This window comes from Equus asinus, chromosome 15 (assembly GCF_041296235.1).
Source record: "Equus asinus isolate D_3611 breed Donkey chromosome 15, EquAss-T2T_v2, whole genome shotgun sequence".
NCBI classification, from domain to species: Eukaryota; Metazoa; Chordata; class Mammalia; order Perissodactyla; family Equidae; genus Equus; species Equus asinus.
Window position 1 is genome coordinate 21,453,809 of NC_091804.1, and position 24,525 is coordinate 21,478,333.

General features: G+C 44.0%; 2 protein-coding genes across 3 annotated transcripts in view; both read left to right on the forward strand.

Moving 5' to 3' along the window:
• The window catches only part of LOC106833749 (signal-regulatory protein gamma-like), a 41,274-nt gene extending 39,105 nt beyond the window's left edge, over nucleotides 1-2,169 (forward strand). For both annotated transcript variants that reach the window (XM_044748508.2, XM_070485685.1), the window contains exon 4: nucleotides 1,176-2,169. The gene's annotated coding sequence lies outside the window, so the exon portion shown is untranslated. The remainder of the gene's footprint in view (nucleotides 1-1,175) is intronic.
• Nucleotides 2,170-4,405: 2,236 nt separating this feature from the next.
• On the forward strand, nucleotides 4,406-22,259 carry LOC106833686 (signal-regulatory protein beta-1). The gene is given in 6 exon segments (XM_044748506.2): nucleotides 4,406-4,478; nucleotides 13,053-13,324; nucleotides 13,326-13,407; nucleotides 15,363-15,683; nucleotides 16,272-16,601; nucleotides 22,153-22,259. Coding segments are annotated over 6 exon segments (1,185 nt in total).
• Nucleotides 22,260-24,525: the final 2,266 nt, after the last annotated feature.

Genomic DNA, 24,525 nt, shown 5'->3' on the forward strand with positions numbered 1-24,525 from the left:
CACTAATTGTCTGCTATCTCTGGGCTGTGTCAGTGCCCCCTTCAGTGACAGTGTCCCAGTCTTCACCCTTCTCGGCCACGGTGGCTATTACCCACTACATACAGAGATTCTATCCAGAGAGTGTGCATCTCACCTGGATGGCGAACTGCCATAAGTTCAAGGGAGCTGAGCAATACACATTCAAGCAGAATAGCGATAGGACCTGTGCCCTGGAAAGCTTGCAGTTGGTGAATGCATCAGTGCAGGTGTCTGAGTGGGTACTCACCTGGAAGGTGCAGCATGAGGCACAGATACCCATCTGGGCCAATCTTATACTGTCCTACACCACATACAAGCCCACTGGGAGCCCAGGAAAGCTCACCTCTACTCCTGTGAGCAGCTGGTTCACCTCTGTCTCCAGAGTAGAGTGAGCTATTTAAACTCACAGAGCCCCATTTGGTGTGTCCTTCTGCCCATTGGTATGTAGGTCCAAAGATGCCTGCCTTTATATTGTCTCTTCCTCCTGGGCCTTAAGGTGCTGCTGGTGATGAGTTTCAGTCACCTACTTCTGCAGGTGGCAGAACCTATAACAGGTAAGTTGGGAGCAGGTCTTATTCCTTAGTGAGGGAGGTCAGGGTCACCATCATGGGCTGGCAAGAGGAGTCCAGAGTGAGCCCACAAAGTCACTTGGTGCCAACAAAGGTGGCCCAGCCTCAAGAAAAGGTTGTGAACACTCATTTTTCTCCAAATGTTTCTTGAAATTCTCAGAGCCTTCCAACTCTTATGCATTGTGTAGTGCCATGAAGTTTGAAGGTTTTCAAGTGAAGTTCTTTGGGACGCTGGAGGTGAGATCCAAGGAGTGGAGGTTGGATGAAGGTCAAAGATTTGAGACCCACACTTCAAAGAATCCCCTCATAAATTGTTTTCATATGATATATCTTTGGATTGAATAAAGAAACTATTACTAAAATCAACTACTAGAACCTGAGTGATTTGGAGGTGCTGACTAGCGGCAAAGATGAATGTGGGTATGGGAGAGAGCTCAGAGAGAGGTGTTGGGGTGTAGTGAGTAGGGTCTTCATTTCTGATCTGCACCGCAAGCCCAGGCCAAGTAGAGTGCCTGCCACATAGTAGCTGCTCAACAAATATTTGTGGAATGAATACATGAATGAATGAATGCCTGTTTTTCCCTACAGCTCCTGCGTGCCCTGTGACACATTGCCTTCTGTCCTCTCCAAGGGGCTCAAGTGGAGAGAAGAAGCTGCAGGGACCTGTATGTACCCAAGACCCCTGCCCTTCACTCTGCCACCCCCACCTCCACCATGGACATGCGCCCTTCCACACACCCTCCTGGTGTTCCTTCTCTCTGATGTTTGCAGCTGAACCAAGGAAGGGCTCGGGGAGATCTGGACTGCGATGCGTCGAGCTTCAAACCGGCTATTCCTTCACCCAAAGGAGAATCAAGCAGATCAAGAAAAGGGGTTTCCATCCTGCCCCTGATGATAAACAACCTTTAAATTTTCAGAGCAGTTTTTACTTTTATCCAGAGTTTGAAGCATAATTTCATTTGAACACATATGTATTTTGAAATCACTGAGTTGAACGAGCATTTTTCTATTCCGAAGTATATAAAAAATAATATAAAAAATATCCATGGACTTGCCCTCCTATCTTTGAAAAATATTAACATTTTGCCATTATGTTCTTCTGTTCCTTTGAAAAACACTGTCCTGAATTTGGTGTTTATCATTCTCAAGCGTGATTTTAACTTTTACAACACAGATATAAATCATTAAGCAATATTTAATATTGCTTTGCAAGTGTTAAATTTTATATAATTGCTGTTACACCGTATGCAGCATTCTGGAACATTGTTTTAATTTTTATACTTAACACAGTTTGTGGGATTTATTCAGGTTGGTATATGTAGTTCCATTTTATTGATTTTCCACTGCTCTATAGTTTTCTATTGTGAGATTATGCCACAATTTATCAATTTGTATCATGATGGATATTGAAGCTTCATCTAATGTTTCATTTGTACAACTTTGCAATAAACTTTCTTATCTTTGTTTCCTTGGGCACATATGAGAGAGTCCCTCTTGTTGCTCTAGTGTGGACCCCAAAGCAGAAGTGTTGTTATCATTTGGGAGTTTTTGTCACAGAATAAAAAGTTTTTAAGTTTTGATCAACTTCTGCCTTTTCCGTTTATGCCTTTCATCTAGCTAGACTTTTCTGCTGTGTGTGTGTGTGAGTGTGAGTGTGTGTCTGTATATTAGAGCTGGCAAGGGTCTTGTTTTTTTCCTGCATATGATAAATTATCCAGCACTTACTGACCTGCCTGCCACCCTCGCCATGTAGCAAGTTTCCATAAATTCGTGGTTGTCTTTATGAGGTCTTTGTTCCATTGAGCTTCTTGTCTCTCTCTCTGTCAAAACTACACTCTTAATTAAAATGGCCTCATGATAAGTTTCGATACCTCTTTTTGGGCAAATCTTCCCACCTCTTCTGGTTGTTCAAAACTGTTGCGACTGTTCTTAGCCCAAATGCATTTTTGAACCACTTTGTCAAGTTTCATGAAAAACACTTTTAAAATTATAACTTGATTGCATTGAATGCATATATTTATTCAGGCAAACTGACGTCTTTCCAATACTGAGTTTTCCCATTCACGGACGTGCTATACCTCTATTTATATAGGTTTTCTTTTATGACTTTCAATTCACAGTTGCACAGGGAGTTGTTTTTCCGATTAATGGTCTTACGTGTCCCTAGTTAGAGCTATCTTTAATACTTTCTAGTTTATGCAATCTTTAAAAATTATTCTTACTGTTTTCACTGGGTTTTGACTATCATACGGGATTGTAACTGAGCTTTAAACATCACTCTTATATCCAGCAAGCTTATAAAACTCTCTTACTAGTGTTAATAGTGTGGACATTATTTTCATGTGTAACTCTGATAACATTAATTAAATTACCTAAAATTAGCTTCAATTTTATCAAAGCTACATACACACATGGTTTAAGAGTCAAATAGTTCTATATATGAAAACTAGAGTCTCCCTAAACTCTCATCATTTTCCACCTCCCAGAGGCAACCATTTTCAACTCTTTTGACTGATTATTTTAGATTATACTGCCATATTGCATACACCATGCTTATATTCCTATTTCTTGATTTCTTACTCTTAGTCTTTTTGTGTGTGCATGTGTGAGGAAGATTAGCCCTGAGCTAACATATGTGCCAATCTTCTGTCACTTTGCATGTGGGTTGCTGCCACACCATGGCTTGATGAGTGGTGTAGATCTGCACTAGGGATCCAAACCCACGAAACAGGCCGCTGAAGTGGAGCATGCTGGACTTAACCACTACACCACTGGCCTGGCCCCTCTTCAGCATTTTTTATTGACTTCCCACTATGGAAGATGGAGATAAAATGTTCTGTTACTCCCGACCTCATGCCACACAAGCATACTTTCTATTTTCCATCACCTTGATATAATTATACTACAATTTTGTCTAACTTCTAGTCAGCGTCTATGTTATAGTGACTATGAGAGTGTTATTTATAGCTGAATCTTGTAACATTCCCAGCTTTTGCAAATATTGGTGCTCTTATGTGTGTGTTTGTGTAACCACCACCATTATCACAAGGCAGAGCAATTGCATGACCGCAAAGGTCCTCCTTGTACAGGCCCTTTTGAGTGACACCCATCCCCACCATACCAGATCTCTGATAAATGCCTATCTGTTCTCTATCTCTGCAATTTCTAGAATGTTATATAAGCAGAATCATACACTATGTGACATTTTGAGATTGATTCTGTTCAGTCAACAAACTGACTTGGAGAAACTTACAAGTTGTTGCACACATAAATAATTCATTCCTTCTTATTGCTGAGTACAATTTCCTTGTGTGGATGCACCAAAGTTGTTTAACTGTTCACTTATTATGAACATTTTGGATATTTCTTGTGTTTTGCTATTAGAAAGAAAGCTACTATAAACATTCATGCATGGGTTTTTGTGTGGACATCAGTTTTCATTTCTCTGAGATAAACGCCTGGGAGTGTAATTGCGGGGTCATATAACCCACTTCCTCTCCTGAAAGAAGTCAGGAAATGATTTCTTTTGTTGACAGGGAGGAAGCCTTATTTCTGCTAGGCCTGTCCACGACTTTCTGAAAACGTAAGATGAGTAACTCCTCAAGTGTAGCCACCTATGCCTGATTCCTATTTCACAGTCTAGAAGCAGGAACTGTCTAGAATCTACAAGTAGGTTGCTGTCACAGCCACATCACCCCATCATAGGCACTTCGTCTTATGTCACAGAAGGCAGGCCTTCTCTCCCCTTCACAGAGCAGGGGCGTCAGGGTTCTCCCCAGCACACACACTTGGACAGAGCAGCTCCTCAGGCTTCCAGGATGCCTGTCCCTGCCTCCAGGCCCCACCCCCCTCCTCCTTGCCTGCTGCTGACTCTGCTGCTGGGACTCACAGGTGAGCATTCCTTGGGGTAGAATTCCTTCTCCCTGACCCTGGACTTTTAGGGCCTCCAGGCAAACACAGGTACACCACCCAGTGCTATCACAGAACGCACAGGACTGGGCACTATCTGACAGCATGAAATCAGGGATCTGAGCGTTTTCTCTGTGGATCCATCACCTTCAGCTGGTTACCAGGGGCATAGAAACAGATGATGCTTCAAACAGCAACAAGGAGAACTTTGTGCGTGTTAACACATCTAATCCTCACAACAACTCTGTGTGATAGCTGCGACTTTATCACTGATTTTCAGCTGGGGAAACTGAGGCAGAGAGCATAACTTGCCCAATATCACTTGCATAAGACAGTGGAGTAGCCCAGATTCAAACCCTGGGCGACCAGCTCCAGAGTTCATCCCTTTAACCACGTTATGTTGCTCAGCTTCTCAGAGGAGGCTAATTGCAGAAAAACTAGAAAGTACAGAAAAGCAAACAAGAATAGTCGTCAGCATCATGGCGCCGAGAGGTCAGCAGAGTTCAGTTCTGCTGTGTGCGCTCGCAGACCTGTGTTAGTGATGCGTTGGGCAGTTCCTATGCAACATATTTTTACTGAGCTTTTAATATGTATTATATCTTCATTTAACCATCAAAACAACCTTGTATACTAGCATGCCAGGCCACACTTTTATATCTATTTGTGAATGCATGTATTTGTGTGTGTATATGTGTGTGAGGGGGTGTGAGGAATTATCCACACACGCACAGGATTTTTGAAAAGACTTTCCTTATTGCTCTCTCCAAATGATTTTCAGTCTACATGAAATACACATTGAACAGATGCTTAACTTTCCCTTTCTCTCATCCAGCATCCTTCCTACTTCTCTAAATTTACCCCCTTTACACTCCCCCAAACTCTTCAGAGAAGCAAACTTCTCTGTTTGTGCAGTACTGTCATGGAGTCCCTCTTCCATACTGGATAGAAGTGAGGGGAAGAGAAGAGGATAAAGATACAGAGACTCCTGCCTGTATGATCTGTGTCTATAATTATATCCATATCCATATCTGTATCTACGTCATCTAATGTCAGCTGAAGCCTCCATACCTCAAGAAGCTAATGAGTAATAACTTTAATTTCTTGAACACTCACCATGTCCAGACACTGTTGGAAATACCTACAGCTGCTATCTCATAAATTCATCACATCCAAGGTAGCTACTCTTGTCACCTCTACATTACAGATAAGAAAACGGGAGCACAGAGAGCTTCAGGGTCACTCAGAGGTAAACGGTAGAGCTATGATTTGAACTCAAGCAGTCTGATTCTAGAACTCATGGGTTTAACCATTACCCCACCTCCATAACATGAGATTTCTGCAGCTGCTGCCACTGGCTATGGGGAAGGGTGGGGTGTGGGGAAGAGGGTTTGTGGTTTTCTTCTCCTGGGCTTTTCTGCTTCCTGCATATGTGCAATTTGCTTTGGTTTTTCACAAAGTCATCTATATGGGAAACTCAGGTTTTGACATAACTTCCACAGAGATTACCCACTTAAAATTGACTTCAGGGTCTCAGAGAGGAGTCACATGGGGCAATTCACACATCATCCAAACATTTTTTAGATACCAACTATGTGCCAGGAGCTGATATAGGAACTTAGGGTGCATTGATCTATAAAAGAGACAAAGTAGTTGCCCTCATAGAGCTTATATCCTAGTGGGGAAATGACAGTTACAATAGACATAGCAAATAAGTAAATAATATAGTGTATCAGAAAATGATGTGCTAAGGAGAAAATTAAATTATAGTGTGGGGGATCAGACTAGGCCACCCCAAAATGTGTCTCTTGCCTTGATTATTTTTAAGAACAAAAGACTCTGAAAGAAACTTTGATCTTCCCCATAACTGCCTAAAATAATTTAAGATAGAAGACCTGTCCCCAGGACGGGCCGTCACCATGGATAACTCTGGGTATCTGTAGACAGACTGTGAGGGTCCTTGCTAAGCCCATTCTTAACAAAGTTCTGTCTATCAAACATTTGGATTTTCCATCTCCACGTAAATTTCCTTCCTTCCCTTTGAAGTCCCAAACCACTACCCTCAACATTCTCCTTTGTCTTTAGCTGAAGATGCTACCTAACGTGACAGCTTTGGCCATTCTGGAGAGTTACTCAGTTTTCCTGGGTTTCTCCCATGTATATATGTTATAAAGCTTTGTTTGATTTTCTCCTGTTATTCTGTTTCATGTCAATTTTAATTCGTAGACCAGCCAGAAAGACCTAGAATGGGTGGAGGAATTGTCTTCCTCCCCCATAAGAGGTAGAAACAGAACTGGGAGACACTACAGGGTGGGATATGCTTAGTATGATAGTCTGCATGGGCATCACTAAAAAAGAGGAAATCTGAGTAAAGAGAAAAAGAAGGTGCAGAAGTGAGCCTTGTAGTGGTATGAGGAAGAGCCTTCCTGACTATGAACAGCACGTGCAAAGGCCCTGTGAGTAGGATCTTCATGCTGTGTTCAAGGATTTGGGCTTTTGCTCTGAGCGACTTAGGGGCCACTGCAAGGATTTGAAGAGAGAATAGATGTGATCTGCCATGAGCTTTAAATTATTCCAGCATTTGATTGAGAAGAGACTAAACAGGACATAGATAGAAGCAACTAGAGCAAGTAAGAGGTCATTGCCTTCACGCAAACAAGAAAAAGTGGCTTGTACCAGGGCAGTAGCTAGTAGAGATGCGGAAAGAGGCCGATTTTGGATGCCTGCTGGAGTGGAGCCAACAGGATTTCCTGATGCAGAGGATTGGGGGTGGGAGAGAAAGAGTCCAAGCCTTTGTGACCTGAGCATCTGGAAGAATAAAGGTGCCTCAGCTGGACACAGAGGGCTGTGGGGAAATTCGGGAGTTTGGTTTGGGACACGTTAACTGTAGATGTTTATTTCCATCCAAGGAACAAGGTCAGTGTGCAGTTGACATACAAGTCCAGAGTTCAGGGGAAAAGCTTGGACCAGAGATGTAAATATGAGAATTATAGACACACAGCTGGCAGACGGGTCTCGACCCTCTGGTCCCTCTTCTCTCCTCCATCCTCTATTCCCTCCATTTCTCCTCCAGGATTCATCCATGTTTCTCCCCATTTTTGTCTTAGCTTCCAATCTTCTCCAGACTTAAAAACCCAAACCACCCGATGTTCTGGGCACACCACAACCTGCCCTGTAGTAGCGCGTGCCCTCTTTAGGAGGCAGGTTTGGGTACAAACAGTGCTAAGTGGGTGCGTTTCACCAGCTCACAAACTCCAAAGGTGAACACAAATTTTCTCCTGAGGAGTCGCTAAGAAACAGAAAAGAACACAGAATTCATTTGTGGTCCCACAACACCCTGAGCTTCTGATTTATATTCCTGCCACCAGAATCCACCTGTTTTTGAGAACACTTCAAATAAGGAGGAATCTTTTTGTATCTCTCTCTGAGTCCAGATACTGGCTAGTCACTGAGGCGGTGACGTGGAACTGGAGAGTCTTGCACCTGCTCTTCAGTGATTGGCCCAAAGGGGACTTGCGTCCCTTCAGATAATAACTCATTCTCCAAGCACAGTCAACCACCCACAATTCTCTTCAAAACACAATTTTGAAGTCTGTGGTTTCCTTGCTTCCTCCCATGGTCTTATCTCTCCATCCAAGTGCACGTTTCTGAAATCTATCAGCCTTTAGAACCACACATTTTATCTTTTTCCTTGAGCCATTTAGTCCAATTCAAAGACTCTACATGGGGCGATCAGCTTGTCTTAGTACATATTTTTAATTGTGGTAAAATATACATAACATAAAACTTACCGTTTTAGCCATTTTTAAGGATACAATTCAGTGGCATCAAGTATATTCACAATGTTGTGAAAGCATCACTAGTATACATTTCCAGAACATTTTCAACATCCTAAGTAGAAACTCTGTTCCCATTAAACAGTAACTTCCCATTCTTCCTTCTCCTCAGCTCCTAGTAACCTCTGCTTTTTTGTTACTATGAATGTGCCTATTCTAGGTATGTCATATAAGTGGAATCAGTGGAATCAGTTATTTGTCCTTTTGAATGTGGATTCTTTGACTTAGCATAATATTTTCAAGGTTCATCCATCTTATAAGATATATCAGAATAGCATTGTTTTTGAGGGCTGAATAACATTCCATTGTATGTATATGACCACATTTTGTTTATCCATACATCTCTTGATGGAAATTTGGATTCTTTCTACTACTTGTTGGCTATTATGAAAAATGATGCTATGAACACTGAAACACTGATGTACAAGTGTCTGTCTGAGTCCCAGCTTTTATCATTTTGGAGTATATACCTAGGAGTAGAATTGTTGTGATCATATGGCAAATTCTATATTTAACTTTTTAAGAAACCACCACTGTTTTCCACCACAGCTGCACTATTTTATATTCCTACCAACAGCACACAAGGGTTTCAATATCTCTACCTCTTGGCAAATACTTATTTTCTGTTTTTATTTTGTTTTTGATAATAGCCATCCAAAAGGATATGAAGGACTTATCTCATAGGGGTTTTGATTTGCATTTTTCTAATGACTAGTAGTGTTGAGCATCTTTTCATGTGCTTACTGACCATTTGTATATCTTCTTTGGAGAAATATTTATTTAAATCCTTTATCTATCTTTTAATTGGGTTATTTGTTATTTTATCATTGAATTATAAGAGTTCTTTATATATTCTGGATATTAATCCCTCATGAGATATACGCTTGCAAATATTTTCTTCCATTCTGTGAGTTGCCTTTTCACTGTCTTGATAGTGTCCTCTGATACACAAAAGGTTTTAATTTTTATGAAGTCTAATTTACATATTTTTCTTTTGCTGTCTGTGCTTTTAGTGTCATATTGAAAAAAATCATTGCCAAATCCAATGTCATGGAGAGTTTTTCCTATGGTTTTTCTTAAGAATTTTATAGTTTTAGCTCTCATATTTAGGTCTTTGATCCATTTTGAATTCATTTTTGTCCATAGTATAAGGTAAAGACCCAAATTCATTCTTTTGTGTGTGGATATCCAGTTTCCCCACCATCATTTGAAAAGATCATCCTTTCCCCATCGAATGGTCTTGCCATCCTTGTTAAAAATCACTTGACCACATGTGTGAGGGTTTATTTCTAGGCTCTTTATTCCATTGGTCTCTATATCTGTTCTGATGCCAGTGCCACATTTTGATTACTGTGGCTTTGTAGCAAGTTTTTAAATTAGGACGTGTGAGTCCTCCAACTGTGTTCTTTTTCAAGATCGTTTGGTTATTTGGGGTCCCTTGAGATTTCATATGAATTTTCAAATAGGCTTTTCTATGTCTGCAAAGAACATCATTGGGATTTTGAGAGGAATTGTATTGAATCTGTAGGTTGCTTTAGGTAGTATTCAATACTCATCTTAACAATAGGAAGTCTTCCAATCCATGAACATGGGATGTTTTTCCATTACTTGTGTCTTCCTTAATTTCTTTCAGCAATGTTTTGTACCTTTCAGTGTACAAGTCTTTCATCTCTATGGTTAAATTTACACCTAAGTATTTATACTTTTTGATGCTATCATAAATGGAATTGTTTGCTTAATTTCCTTTTTGGATTGTTCATCACTAGTGTATAGAAATGCAACTGATTTTTGTCTGTTGATTTTTTTTCCTGAAAATTTAGTGAATTTATTTATTAACTCTGTGTTTGTGTGTGTGTGTGTGTGTGTAACCTCTAGAATGGCTACATATAAAATCATGTCATTGAAAACAGGAATAGTTTTACTTCTTCCTTTCCAGTTTGAATGTCTTTTATTTATTTTTCTTGCCTAATTGCTTTTTCTGGAACTTACAGTGTTGTGTTGAATAGAATTAGAGCAAGTGGGCATCTTTGTCATGTTCCCAATCCTAGGGGAAAAACCTTTCAGACTTTCTCTCTTGAGTATGATGTTAGCTGTGGGTTTTTCATATGACCTTACCATTTTTAGGAAATTTCCATCTATTCCCAATTTATTGGTTGTTTTGTCATGAAAAATGTTGACTTTTATCAAATGTTTTTTCTGCCTCAATGAGATGATCATCTGTTTATTTTTCTTTTCATTCTATTAATGTGGTTTATTACATTGTTTGATTTTTATATGTTGAACCATTCCTGCATTCCAGGAATAAATACCAGTTGGTCATGGGGTAAAATTCTTTTAATGTTCTGTTGAATTTGGTTTGCTAATATTTTGTTGTGGGTTGTTGCATCAATTTTCATAAGAGGCATTGGTCTGTAATTTTCCTATAGTGCATTTGTCTGGCTTTGGTATTGGGATAATGCTGGCCTACAAATGAGTCTCAGAATGACTCTGAATGAGATAGGAAGACTTCCTTCCTCTTCAATTTCCCCCTCCCCAAAGCCCCAGTACATAGTTGTATATTCTAGTTGTCCTTCTAGTTCTTCTAGGTGAGCTGCCACCACAGTACGGCTGCTGACAGATGAGTGGTGTGGTTCCGCACCTGGGAATGGAATCCGGGCTGCCAAAGCAGAGCATGCCAAATTTTAACCACTAGGCCATCAGGGCTGGCTCTCCTCTTTAAGTTTTTTAAAGAGTTTGAGGAAAATTAGTGTTAGTTCTTTAAACATTTGGTAGAATTCACCAGTGTATTCTAGTGCTCCTGAGCCTTTCTATGTTGGGAGATTTTTGATTATTGTTTCAAATCTCCTTCCTAGTTATAGGTCTATCCAGATTTCCTATTTCTTCATGATGTAGTCTTGGTAAGCTGCATGTTTCTAGGAATTCGTCCATTTTATCTAGGATATCCAATTTATTGGTGTACAATAGCTCATAGCACTCTTTTGTGATTCTTTTAATCTCTGTAAAATTTTAGTAGTGTCCTTTCAATTCTGGTTTTAGTTATTTGAGTCTTCCCTCTGTTTTTCTCAGTCAGTCTAACTAAAGCTTTGTCAATTCTGTTGATCTTTTTGAAGAGTCTCTCTAGGTTTTGTTGATTTTCTCTGTTGTTTTTCCATTCGAGTTTTATTTATCTCTGAACTAATCCTCATTATTCCCTTCCTTCTGCTCACTTTGGGTTTTGGGTTTATCTTTCTCTTTTTCTAATTTGTGAAGAGGTATATAGTAAAGTTATTGATTTATGACCTTTCTCTTTTTAAATGTATGCATTTACAGCTATAAATTTCCTATTTGCCCTGCTTTTGCTGCATCTCATAAGTTTGGTATATTGTGTTTTTGTTTCCATTTGTCCCAAGGTATTCTCTAATTTCTCTTGTGATTTCTTTTCTGACCTAGTGATTTTTTTAAGAGTGTGTTATTTGACTTCTTTGTATTTATGAACATTCCATTTCTCCTTCTATTATTGATTTCTAGTTTTATCTTACAAACTGTTTCACCAGTGCACTGCTTGAATAGTGCTTCTTTCAGATTCCGATAAGTTGCTCTGTCATTCAATCTGTGTGACAGTGCCATATACATAGGTTTTTGATAAGCAATTGGTTTCTGTAACAGTGAGAGACGTGTGTGGTAGACAGAAAAATGGCCCCTCAAAGAGGTCCATGTCCTAATACTCAGAATCTGTGAATTTTACTTTATATGGCAAAAGAGATTTTGCAGAAGTGATTAAGTTAAGACTCTTAACATGGGGAGATTATCCTAGATTACCAAGGTGGGCCCAATGTAATCACATGGGTCCTTATAAGAAGGAGGCAGAAACATCAAAGGTAGAGAAGAATAAGTGACAATGGAAGCAAGAGGTTGGAGGGATAGGAAGATGGGAACTCTGAGAAAAGGCATGTGGGCAGCCTCTAGAATTTGGAAAGACAACGAAGAGCGCCTCCAGAAGAAATGCAGCTTGGCTGCCACCTTTATTTTAGCCCAGAAACACCATTTTGGGGCTTCAGACCTCCAGAACTATAAGATAATAAATTTCTGTTGTTTTAAGCTACTAGATTTCTGGTAATCTGTTACAGCAGGATTAGGAAACTAATATAACATGATTATGCTATGGACACAAACCCCAGGAACTGGAAACAATGTTTGACTTCTTATTTAAACTATATGCTCCTTGTGCATTGGAAGCTCTGCCCATCACTCTCACTCAAGTATCCAGGCTGATGGAGCAGATCCCATCATGAGCATGTGGAAGAGGGAATTGGAATTGGGAAATTGATGTGCAGAGGTTCTTGAAGTTAAATGCAAATCCCAAAAGTACTTCCATCACTTCTGCCCATAAGTCAATGGTCTAAAGAAGTCTCATGGTCCCACCCAATGCAAAGGTCCAGGAACACACCAGGAGGCCAGAGAGTGAACAGCCAGAAATATTTGATGAATCATAAAATTCCCAGAGAGACACTCAGTGTGGCTCTCTGTCACATCAGTTAACCTCTCTGCACATCAGTTTCCTCATTTGTAATCGGGTCTCACATTACAGGCTCATTGTGAAGATTATGTGCAATGATACATGCAACGTACTCAGCTCAAGGCCCACTCATGATGTGTACTCAGTCAATGAGAGCTATTGTTGATAAACACTGGAGAAAACCTACAGGATCACATAAGGATGAATAATCAGTCTGTTTTGCTCCAGCAGCGGCAGGTGAGGAAGAGCTGCAGGTGATTCAGCCTGAGAAGTCAGTGTCTATCGCAGCTGGAGAGACGGCCACTCTGCGTTGCACCCTGACCTCCTTGATCCCCGTGGGGCCCGTCGAGTGGTTCAGAGGGACAGGGACAGGCAGAGAGTTAATCTGCCGTTTCAAAGGAGGACACTTCTCCCGGGTAACACATGTTTCAGACAACACAAAGAGAAACAACGTGGATTTTTCCAACCGCATCAGTAGTATCACCCCAGCAGACACTGGTGTCTTACTACTGTGTGAAGTTCCAGAAAGGGAGCCCTGACGTGGAGTTTAAGCCTGGACCAGGCACCCAGCTCACCGTGAGTGGTGAGTACAGAGTGGGCCTCCTTTGTCCCCTCGTGTGTGACAACAAATCAATAATAACGCCTTCCATTCTTTGAGTAACAACAAGAATCAGATGTAGCCGTGGGTGCTTATTCATGATCTGATGTCACCCCCTTCCACAGATCAGGGAAGCTGAGGCCTGGAGAAGTCGTCCTAGTTGCTTAAGGCCCCACAGTTGGTAAAGGGAGGGAAAAGTCTGAACCCCCGTCTGCCTGGATCCACAGCCCTTGCCTTTTCCAATCCAGTCCATCATTTTGGTTCCAGGGATGAGCGAACTGAAAGTCTGAGTGACTCACAGAGTCACAAGGCCAAACCTTGCCCCTGCCTCCAGAGAGTGCCCCTCAATATGAAGGAGGCTTCCTTTACTCAGCAGTTACTAAGCACCTACTATGTGCCAGGCTGTGCTCTGGGTTCTGGGGAAGCAGCAGTGTACACAGTAGGCCAAGGCTCTTCTCCCAGGAAGCTCACGTTCTCTTGCCTTCCTGTGAGAAAAGTAATCCATGCAGGGCAAGGAGAGGAGAACGTGTGTTTCAACACTTCACCTTCAGAAACATCACATTGAGAGGAAAACCCTCTTAAGGCACAGAATCACTGTTTACTCTGAGGAGATGCACAGAGGTTGGGTGTTTGCTCTGTGTCTGTCCAGAAAACCCTCGTGTGATTCAGGAACCAACTCACATAGTCACTGAAGGCTCTGGGCAGAGCTGGGCGATCTCAGAATGTCCCTCACCCAGGGAAGAAGCTCCCTATGTGGGTGATTTAGGGCTTCTCCATTGAGGCAACAACATTGCTCATTCGGGGTTTCCTGCCAGAGGCCCAGAATCCTGAATCCTAAAACTTCACAATGGACATTTAAACCCACCTAGTCCAAGCCACTGTGTACAGATGGGGAGACTGAGGCCAAGAGGTGTTGGGGGACTGGCCCTCAGTCACATGGCCAGTGAGTGAGGGGATTGTTCCGGAACCTGATCTCATTCTGGGAAGACTCCTTGCCCTGGCATTGGACACTCTTTCCATGGAAGAGCTTGGCCCATAGGAAGCACTGAATGAAAACTTGTTAAACCAAACCATTGAACAGGGAGCCAGCGTATTTCCTTTTCATCAGTTTCCCAAAGGTTCAGAATGCCCATCACATTCAGCCCCTAAGGCCCAAGGTGACTGGGAACTTCTCCCAATTTTCAAGCACATCATCCCCAATCAAGCATTCCATATCAACCCTGAGAGCTGCCATTGTTTCCACAGCTGCCTAACACTCCATCGTATGGAGACAGAATCCCTCATTTTACAGTCATCTATTGATGGATGCAAAGTTGTTCCCAACCTTGAGATATTAAAACAGCACTGCAGTGGGGCCAGCCCAGTGGCGCAGCAGTTAAGTGCGCACGTTCCACTTCTCGGCGGCCCGGGGTTCGCCAGTTTGGATCCCTGGTACGGACATGGCACTGCTTGGCACGCCATGCTGTGGTAGGCGTCCCACATATAAAGTAGAGGAAAATGGGCACGGATGTTAGCTCAGGGCCAGGCTTCCTCAGCAAAAAGAGGAGGACTGGCAGTAGTTAGCTCAGGGCTAATCTTCCCCACCGCCCCCCCCCCCCCAAAAAAAAGAACCAGCACTCACCACTCTACTCAAGTGGGAGATGCCCACTGGAAGTGGCACTGCTAGGTCAGTGGGTGTGTGTATTCTAATTTGTTGGATTTTTACCTAATTTCCTTCCTAGATGTGGTAGCAACAGAGTCTCCCCAGAACCCTGCCCCCTACTCAGAGTTCACCTCTGGAGCCTGTTGTCCTCCTCTGTAGGATGAGAGTGATGACCCGCCCTCCCAGCACTAATAGAAGGATTAAAAAATAATGTATGTGAAGGCTCTTAGTGTCACATGCTTATGATCAGTGATATAGTCACAGTCATGTTTATTGTTCATAAATGCTCCTTTTGTAGCCAAACCCTCTGCCCCCGTGATATCGGGCCCCATGGCGAGGGCCCCGCCCAAGCAGACAGTGAGCTTCACCTGTGAGTCCCACGGCTTCTCCCCCAGAAACATCACCCTGAAATGGTTCACAAATGGCAATGAGCTCTCAGCCTCCCAGACCAACGTGGACCCAGAGGGAGACAGTGTGTCCTACAGCGTCTCCAGCACAGCCCAGGTGCTGCTGGCCCCGGGGGATGTTCGCTCCCAGGTCATCTGCGAGGTGGCCCACGTCACCCTGAAGGGGGTCCCTCCTCTTCGTGGGACGGCCAACTTGTCTGAGACCATCCGAGGTAGACGCCTCTCACTCCCAGCCCAAGCCCGCACCTGCACCCAAGCTCCCAAGCCAGCTTCTCCCCCTGCTGTTTCCTCCAGGCCTTGAATTTCCTGGAACCCAATTCCTGACAGTCCTTCCCAAACACCAGGCTCCTGGATGTGCTGGTCACTCACTCCAGTTTCAGTGGTAGCTGTGAGGTGAACACCCATCACATGCCAAGCTCTGTGCTAGGTAGTGTCATCTGCTTACCAGTAGCCGCTCCAATTACTGAGCACCTACTCTAAGCCCAGCCCCTCTGTGCTTGGTGATTTCGTTTATTTCACTACAGTTATTATCTTCCCACTGGGTGCCAGAGGCTGTGCTGGTTGATTTCACTCATTGTGACCCTAATAGGAGCTACCAGTCCCTGAGCACCTACTGTGTGCCTGGCACTGTGCTTAGTGATTCATTCATATGCAGAGAGTACCTTCGCTGTTTGAGCCCCTGCTGCATGCCTGGCACTGTCCCGGGTGATTCCCATCTGTAGTGGCAGGTCAGTTATGGAGCCCTCCTCTGTGACCTGTCTGTTCCATAAGGTCAGAGCTTCTGCCCTGTGCTGTTTCAGTTCCACCTACCTTGGAGGTTTCCCAACATCCCCTGGCAGGGAACCTGGTGAACATCACCTCCCAGGAGCACAAGTTCTACCCCCGGCACCTAAAGCTGACCTGGTTGGAGAACGGAAATGTGACTCAAACAGAAACAGCCTCAATCCTCATAGAGAACAAGGATGGGACCTTTAACTGGACGAGCTGGCTCGTGGTGAACTCATCTGCCCACAGGGAGGATGCGCTGCTCACCTGCCAGGTGGAGCATGACGGGCAGCCAGTGGTCACCAAACACCATACCTTGGAGGCTTGTGCCCACCAGAAGGAGCAGGACACAGGTGGAACCCCTGGTGAGCCCTCCACTCCAACTCATGTGGCTCTTTTTAAATTTTATCCTTTTTTTAAATGCTAAAAGTAGCAGTTATGGGGCCGGCCCGGTGGCGCAGTGGTTAAGTTCACATGTTCCGCTTCGGCAGCCTGGGGTTCACCGGTTTGGATCCCAGGTGTGGACATGGCACCACTTGGCACGCCATGCTGTGGTAGGTGTCCCACATATAAAAAAGTAGAGGAAGATGGGCACGGATGTTAGCTCAGGGCCAGTCTTCCTCAGCAAAAAGAGGAGGATTGGCAGCAGTTAGTTCAGGGCTAATCTTCCTTAAAAAAAAAAAAAAAAAAGGAGCAGTTAAACTTGTTACAGAATAATCTAGAAGACTATAAATATAAAGTAGAACTTGGAAGTGATCTCCCCTCTGCCAAATCCCACACTCCAAGAGTCACCACTGGTAAGAGTTTCAGACATATCTTTATAGATCTTTTGACCTAAATACACATTAAAGAAAGAAGGGAAGGATGGAAATCATCTTGTTCAGAGCATCCTGCCTCCTGCTTTCTTCACCTGGCCATGATTACGTCACCATCCACATCAGCCGACCTCCTTCCCCCTTGCTCATTCTAACCTCTGCCTAGTCCCTATTCTACCCTGGACTTTTCCATTCACATCAGTAATGTCACCCCAGCAGATGCCTGCACCTAGTACTCTGTGGAATTCTGGAAGGGGACCCCTGAGGTGTGGGGTTTGAGTCTGGACCAGGCACCTAGTCAACCCTGAGTGGCCACAGCTCAGGCCTCCTTTGTTCCCTGATTTCTGACAATGCACCAACAATAATAAGAACCTCTCACTGCACATTTACTACGCGCAAATTCCAGTTCATCTGTGATCTCCTTTCCTGCTTCAACCACCTGTGAGTTTGGAGTTTTACAGAAGATACTCAGGGAGCAATGGGTGAGGGGGGATGTTGTTGAAGACATCTTGCCATTAGACCAGGTGATTGGGCTACACTAGTCAGGTAAATCTGAGTCCCCGAGGACAGGGACCACCAGCCTGTACAGGAAATATGTGCTAATCAGAGACACCTTACCCCTCAGCTGGGCATTGTCCAAGGACCTACAGAGTCCTCGTTTCTATGAACAAAATATGTCTTATTTCTCTCTCAGGTAACATCAGAAGAGAATCGAGTCAGGTTTCCAGGAGTCTTTACTCCAGAAAACCCTTCAAAGGGCCATGTCCCTTCCCACATGCCTGATGGTGGTGTCCTGATCTGTTGGGTCAGCCCTGGGATACCGAATGTCCATGACCCTGCCTGCTGGAATAATAAAGATAGGAAATTGTCTAATTCCCCTCAAAAAAGGAGACATACAGAAGTTACACAATTGTGTCCACTAATAACTTGTCATGTGTGCACATCCAGATGCAAGTGGAGTCCACTACTGTGTGGTCATGTGATTAACGACGTTGGCTTTTCTACAAAACCAATACCATCACACACTTAATAAAATTAACAATATCATCTAAAATGCAGTATATGCTCACATTTTCCGAAATATCTTTTATAGCTGTCTATTTGAACCAAAATTTGTATTAATTCATCTATAAGTGCTTGGTAGAATATTCCTGTGAAACCATCAGGGTCTTGAGAGTTTTTTTTCATGAATTTTTAAATTACCAATTCAATTCTCTCAATAGTTTAGGTCTATTCAAATTATACATTTCATATTGAGTGAATTGTGGTAGGCTGTGCTTTTTGAGGAATTTGGTCCATTTTCTATGGTTGTCAAATCTGCCTGTAGGGTTGTTCACAATCTCCCCATATTATCTTTGTGATGTCTGCAGGGTCTGCGGTGATGTCCCCTCTTTCATTCCTGATACTGGAATGTGTCATTTCTCCTTTCTTCGTCATCAATCTTGCTACAAGTTTTCAATGTTATTGATCTTTTCAAAGAACCTGTTTTTTGCCTCAGAGATTTTCTCTATTGCTTCTCTGTTTTCAATTTCATTGATTTTTCTCCTCTTTTCTTTACTGTGTCCTTCCTTCTTCTGTGTTTACTTTGCTCCTCCTTTTCTCATTTCTTGAGGCGGGAACTGAGATGGCTGACGTTACACTTCTCCTTTGTCTGGTCTCCTCCTGTGCTGGGCAGTTGGGAGAGTGGAATCTAGACCCCCAGCTGCTGGGTTCTCCCTCCAGTCCTCAGGCGCCAGCCAGTCTGCTTCTTCATCCCCCTTCCAGAGTCCTCCTGTGCTTGTACCTCATGTTGTTTCTAAGGGTCAGAGTTGTACTGAACAGAGAGAGCAAAGAGAGTTGGGTCTATGCCGTCCTGTCTGAACCAGCCTGGTTTTGCTCCTTAATCTCTATCTCCTGTGGGGCTCGGAACATGGCTGTTACTTCTGGGTGCTCTCAGTGTGCCTGACCGAAAACGCTCACTAACGTAATGAGGCCGAGCATGGTTTTTGGGTTGTCCTGGTTGGCAGGCAGGAGCAAAGTGCAAGATGCATTTGAGATCTTGCTGCGGCGGGATGCCCAGCCTGCCCTGGGCATCTGATGGTTCCAGCCACTGCAGTATTGGGTGCAACGGTTTTAGCATGAGGATGCACATCTTTATGTTTGTTTTTATGGTATTGGGATGTTTTACCATATTTCTAGTTGAACGTTCCTCTCTTCTCTCAGTACAGCACAATCCAGGTATGTTAATGGAGTTTGTGTTGGTTGGTTTTGACAGTGGGAGAAAGGTTCTGAGACCTCTGAGTTTTTTGGTTCTCTTTGTCTTTTTAGACCTTACATAACCCTCCCCTTGATTTCCTTTTTCTCTTCACCGTGAAATTGCCAAACACTACTTCTTCCTTATTTTTAGCCTTTTTGCCCCAGAAGTTACGCACTTTAAAATGAGCCTGTCCCTTTAGTCACATCTGTCCTTTAAAATGTCCCAGCCTCCTTGTATTAGGTTCCTATTCCTGCTGTAACAAATCACCACAGTTTTAGTGGCTTTAAAGAGCACAAATTTATGACCTTACAGTTCTAGAGGTCAGGAGTCTACAATGGGCCAGGGCTGTGCTCCTCCTGGAGGCTCCAGGGGAGACTCCCTGTCCTTGCCTTTTCCAGCTCCTAGAGGCTGCCCCCATTCCTCAGTAAGGGCCCCCCTCATTCTGACCTCTGATTCTGTTTTCACATCTCCTTCTCCGACTCTCCTGCCCCCCTCTTTCACTTATAAGGATCTTTGTGATCACACTGGCTCCACTCAGATAACCCAAGATGGTGTCCCCATCTCGAGATCTTTAAGTTAATCACCAAGGCCAGTGCCTTTTACCATGTAAGTAGCAGATTCACAGATTCTGAGGATTCTGTGACAACCCTTTTCAACTGGACACAATTTGAAACTCCTTCCTATGGTCCATGTTCTCATGTGCAGGACACTTTTCCAACATTTTCAAATTTATGGTGGATTTACTATTGGTGGTGGGATTTCCAAATAACTCTCAGGCTCCTTTGCTAGCTGCCCTGTCACTTTTCCTGGCGGCTGGGTGAGGCTGGGATGGCAGCCTAGTGACAGATTCTGCACTATGGTTCGGTGATTTTTTTATTGACTCAGTTATTTTGAAGTCTTAGCATTTTTCTCTTCAACTAATACTGAGAGCCACTTTGAGTAGAATTTACTTTCCCCTCTTTGTGTTTTCTTGTGGTTTGAGAGGCCGTTTTTGGAGATAAGGAGTTGTGCTGCTGCCATTGTTCTCAGCACCCAGAAGTCACTGAAGATTCCTGAGTGCTTTGTCCCATATGACACTGTCCCACATCTCAGGGTCCATCCTTCCCCATCAGGGCCCAATTCTGGCAGAGCAGGCCACTGAAGCTGAGAATTCAACCTCCTCTGCAGCTCTGCTAATGTAATTGTGCCCTGGGCCCATCCTCACTTCTTCCGCCCTCTGGGTCTAGGAGATAAGACTCTGCAGTGCTGCCAGGTAGTCCTCTGGCCCTCAGACTTGACCTTCAACTTGTGATTAATCGCTCTTACTTTTCATTATCTTTCTCCGAAGGGTTGATGCCCCAGCAACAGCCATCCAATTCCATAGTGCTTATAATTACAATTTTTCAGCTCAATTTCAAATGCCTGATGCCAAGGTATTCCCTTCCTCTGGTTACACCCTCCCAGTTCACCACTGGTGAAGTCTGAACACTTGCACCATGAGGGGAGGCCAGGCCTACCTCTGCTCCACTTCCCACCAGTGCTGGGGTCCTCTTGGTCAGCCAGTCCAGTGATCCAGTTCCATATTTGCATTTAGAGTTTGCTTTCCAGACCACTTCCAAACGAACTCTCATAGGTCGGTTACACTGGGAAGCAGACTCTGAAATGGAGATGAGAATGCGGCAGCTTACTGTGGCGTGCTGCCCGGATCAACACGTCTGTGTGAAGGAGCGGGACTGGGAAAGGGAGCTGTTGACCAGAGAGCAGGCACAACAAAGACTCGACCCCTCTCACAGAGCTGTACAGCCAGGGGGTCTTTCTGAGCTGCCCTCAATGGAGGGGAGCGGGCTGAGCCTGTTGACTCCAGTTCAGCCAGCCCTTGGATGCAAGCTGCCCTCCAAAAGGAGGTGAAAACTTGGGCAACACCGCTGCCTTCATCTGAGAGAAAGTCTCAAAGAGGTGCTCAGTGAGAACTGTCATCCTGCAACACCCCCAGGAATACAAAAGGGTGAGGTGTCCTCTCCGTCCTTAAGGATTATTTTACTTACAAAAAATTATTTTAATACCTTTATTTATTTAATTTTAAAAGCAAAAACTGATTATTGTAAAAATGCAAAGAACCCAAACAGTGCTTCCTCAGATGACTACTTTCCAGGTCAAACAGAAGGATTTCAGCTGACATGGGCACTGGGGTCCTGGTGGGCCGGACGGTGTCTGAAGCCCCTCCCAAGCATGAGATCTCTTCCTAGACTCACCAGAGTGTTCTCCTGCCTGGTCTCAGGAGATCAGCCCACCCTGAGGGCTCCCTCGGCTCCTGAGAACATGGGGTCATCCAGCCTCACCCCAGTCTGAAAGGAGGCAGCCTTGCAACTCTCTCACCCACCGTGAAACCTGTCCTCTCTCCACTTGCATGCTGTGTGGACATTCATTCCTATGACCCTGAGACGCTGGACTTGTCTTGGTCCAAAAGGCGAGGTCTCTGGGTCATTCTACAGGACAACAATGATGGATTTCCCTAGGTTTGACTCTCACTAATCTTGTGACTCTCTGAGCCTCAGTTTCCTCATCAGAATGAGGATAATGGTACCTGCTCCGTAGAGGTGGGAGGATCAAGTAAGTAAACCAGGTGCCACACTTATGAGTCACTGAGGACACATTCTCTCCACACTTCCCTCAGGAGGACAGCCCTGGCAGCCTGAGAAGGGGGTGAGTGAGAATGAGGAACCTCTGAACCCTGATTTCTGCCTCAAGCCTGAGTGCAGGGCAGGACGCAGGTTCAAAATCTTCAGAATGTTGATGGCCCAGGTAGCCTCAGATGGACTCAGTGTAGCCCTAGGAACAACTCTTGTGTGGCCCCTCTAATGGCTCCTCATGTTCCTTGATTTCTAGGCCAAGAGCTGTCTTCTCCACTTCTGGTTGTCCTCTTCCTAGGCCCAAAGGTGCTGCTGGCCATCGGCGTGTTTGCCATCTATGTCCACAGGAAGTGGAGGGCCTGACTGTAAGTGCGGGGCCGGGACAGCAGGATAAGGTCTGTCCCAGAAAGGGCAAATCAGCAAGAGGGGCCAGCCCACAGGTCACACAGGGTCAGGACCCATGTGGAGTAAGGAGAAGGTCATACATCTCTCTCAATACCCTCAGGAGTATCGTGGATCCTCTAAGAGGTTCTCAATGCCAGGAACCGTGTGGAGTCCTGCAGGAGGCGGGCTGGAAACGGGTTTTTAGAGGGCATCCAAAGAGTTCTGGGGGTTCTATGCAGGAAGTGGGCAGAAGCGGGCTGAATGAGGAGCAGCTAATGGGATGGTTCCCTTGGAGACCATCTCTAGATTATTCTAATGCTGGGGCTCCAAGAGGCAAGAGGAATCCACACTTTACGTTAGTGTTGAGAAGTCTCAGATCTGCAGCTCTGACAGTTTTTCCCACTCTGACCCTCTGAGTGACATAGTAGAAGGGATGGGGAAGGGGGACCAGGGTGTGGGGAGGAAGGCTGAGGTGGCAGAGTCCTTCTCAGTGGCTGCCTGTCTTCTCACTACAAGTTTCCCAGCAGGAGAACAGCACCAGAGACATAGGAGGCACTCAGGGAAGACTTCTGTAATGATGAGCAGATAATGAAATATGGACATGTTTCCCACAGCTCCTTCTTTCCTCTCCTGCTACATACCACCCTCAGTCTCTGTTGCCTCCTTCCTTCCCTGAGGGGTCTAGCTTAAGAGAAGGAGCCTACAGGAAGTTTTCACGACTCTGCTCCTAATGCCCCCCATCCGCAAAGACCTGCCTGTTCACACACTCCTGCTGTTCCTTCTCTCAGTCCTTGATGTCCCCAGAGCTGGGTCTTCAAATACGGTCCTGAACAGGAGCCATGGGAACTAGCTCTGGGGACTGACTCAAGACATCTCCCCAGAAGGTGAGAAACAAGTCAAATCTACACATATCAGGATGGCTCTCATCCATCATCTTGGGACTTGGCCGTGAAATACACACTCATGGCCATGCTCTCAAGAGTTCTTCTGTCTTCTGGATTCCTGTGTGGCCCCAACTCCCCAGCCTTGTTGAGGTTTTCTATCGCCTCCTGAGGTCAAAGGAACCCTCATCCTAGTTTTAAAAAAAAAAATTATTCTCCTTCCCCTTTGCCTAAATGTCCTACTCCTCAAACCCAGAAAGAACATTTCCCTCCTCTCTCTGTGATGAAAACAGTGATTCTTCTATCATCTTGCATCCTCCCCAACCCTGTTGCTCATCGTACACATGCTGTCAGTCTAAAAGCCTTGGAGTCATCTTTGATTTCTCTTTCTCTTCTACCCAATATTCAATTCTGCCTTCAACATGCTTATGTCCAGTGGTGAGATGGCAAATGTTTAAAAATTGATTCTCCGAAAGAAATTTTTTAAAAAACTGATTTGTAGTGCTTGCCAATTTCCGTGGTATTTCAAGCTACCAACAGTTTAACAATCAGCTTGCAAAATTCCTGAAAATGTAACAATCGGCTTGCATGAGGCTGTCCAAGCCTTCCCCTGCACACCACTGGGTTATATCCATAATCTGCACACTTCTCACCTACCACTACTCCCTGGTCCCAGCCACCATCATCTCTTCCTGCACCATCGCTATGTCTCTAACTGGCTTTTGTTTCAACCAGTGCTGGGTATTCAAATACGGTCCTGAACAAGAGCCATGGGAACTAGCTCTGGGGACTGACTCAAGACATCTCCCCAGAAGGTGAGAAACATGGCCATGAGTGTGTAGTTCATGGCCAAGTCCCAAGAATCACTTGAAATATAAATATATTTGAAATATAAATCAAATCATGTCACTCCTCTGCTGCTTCTCCCAATATGTCTGCATGGTTCACTCATTCCCTTCTTTCAAGTCTCTGCTCAAATGTCACTCTATAAACTTTCTATAAGCCACCGTATGTGAAATATCAATTCCTCTCTCTCACCTGGGATTCCAATTCCTCCTAACCTGGTTAATTTGTTTCCTTAGCACTTATTACCATCTGACATACTAAAGATACGCAGTAGACTTTGCACGGTAGTGCAGGACCATAAAAATGACCACGCAAACTGAAACCATGAGAAGTGATCTCCATAAACGGTGGGATTAATAATGATTGTGCTGTGACCTTTAACGGTTTTTCCAAAACATTAGAAATTCTCTTACTGTCAGTTTTAAATGTAGAGGGAAATGAAAAAATAGAAAAACTAGTATTTATTTATATACTGTCATTTGAAACATGAGAAACGTTGAGAATTAAAGTGTTTTATT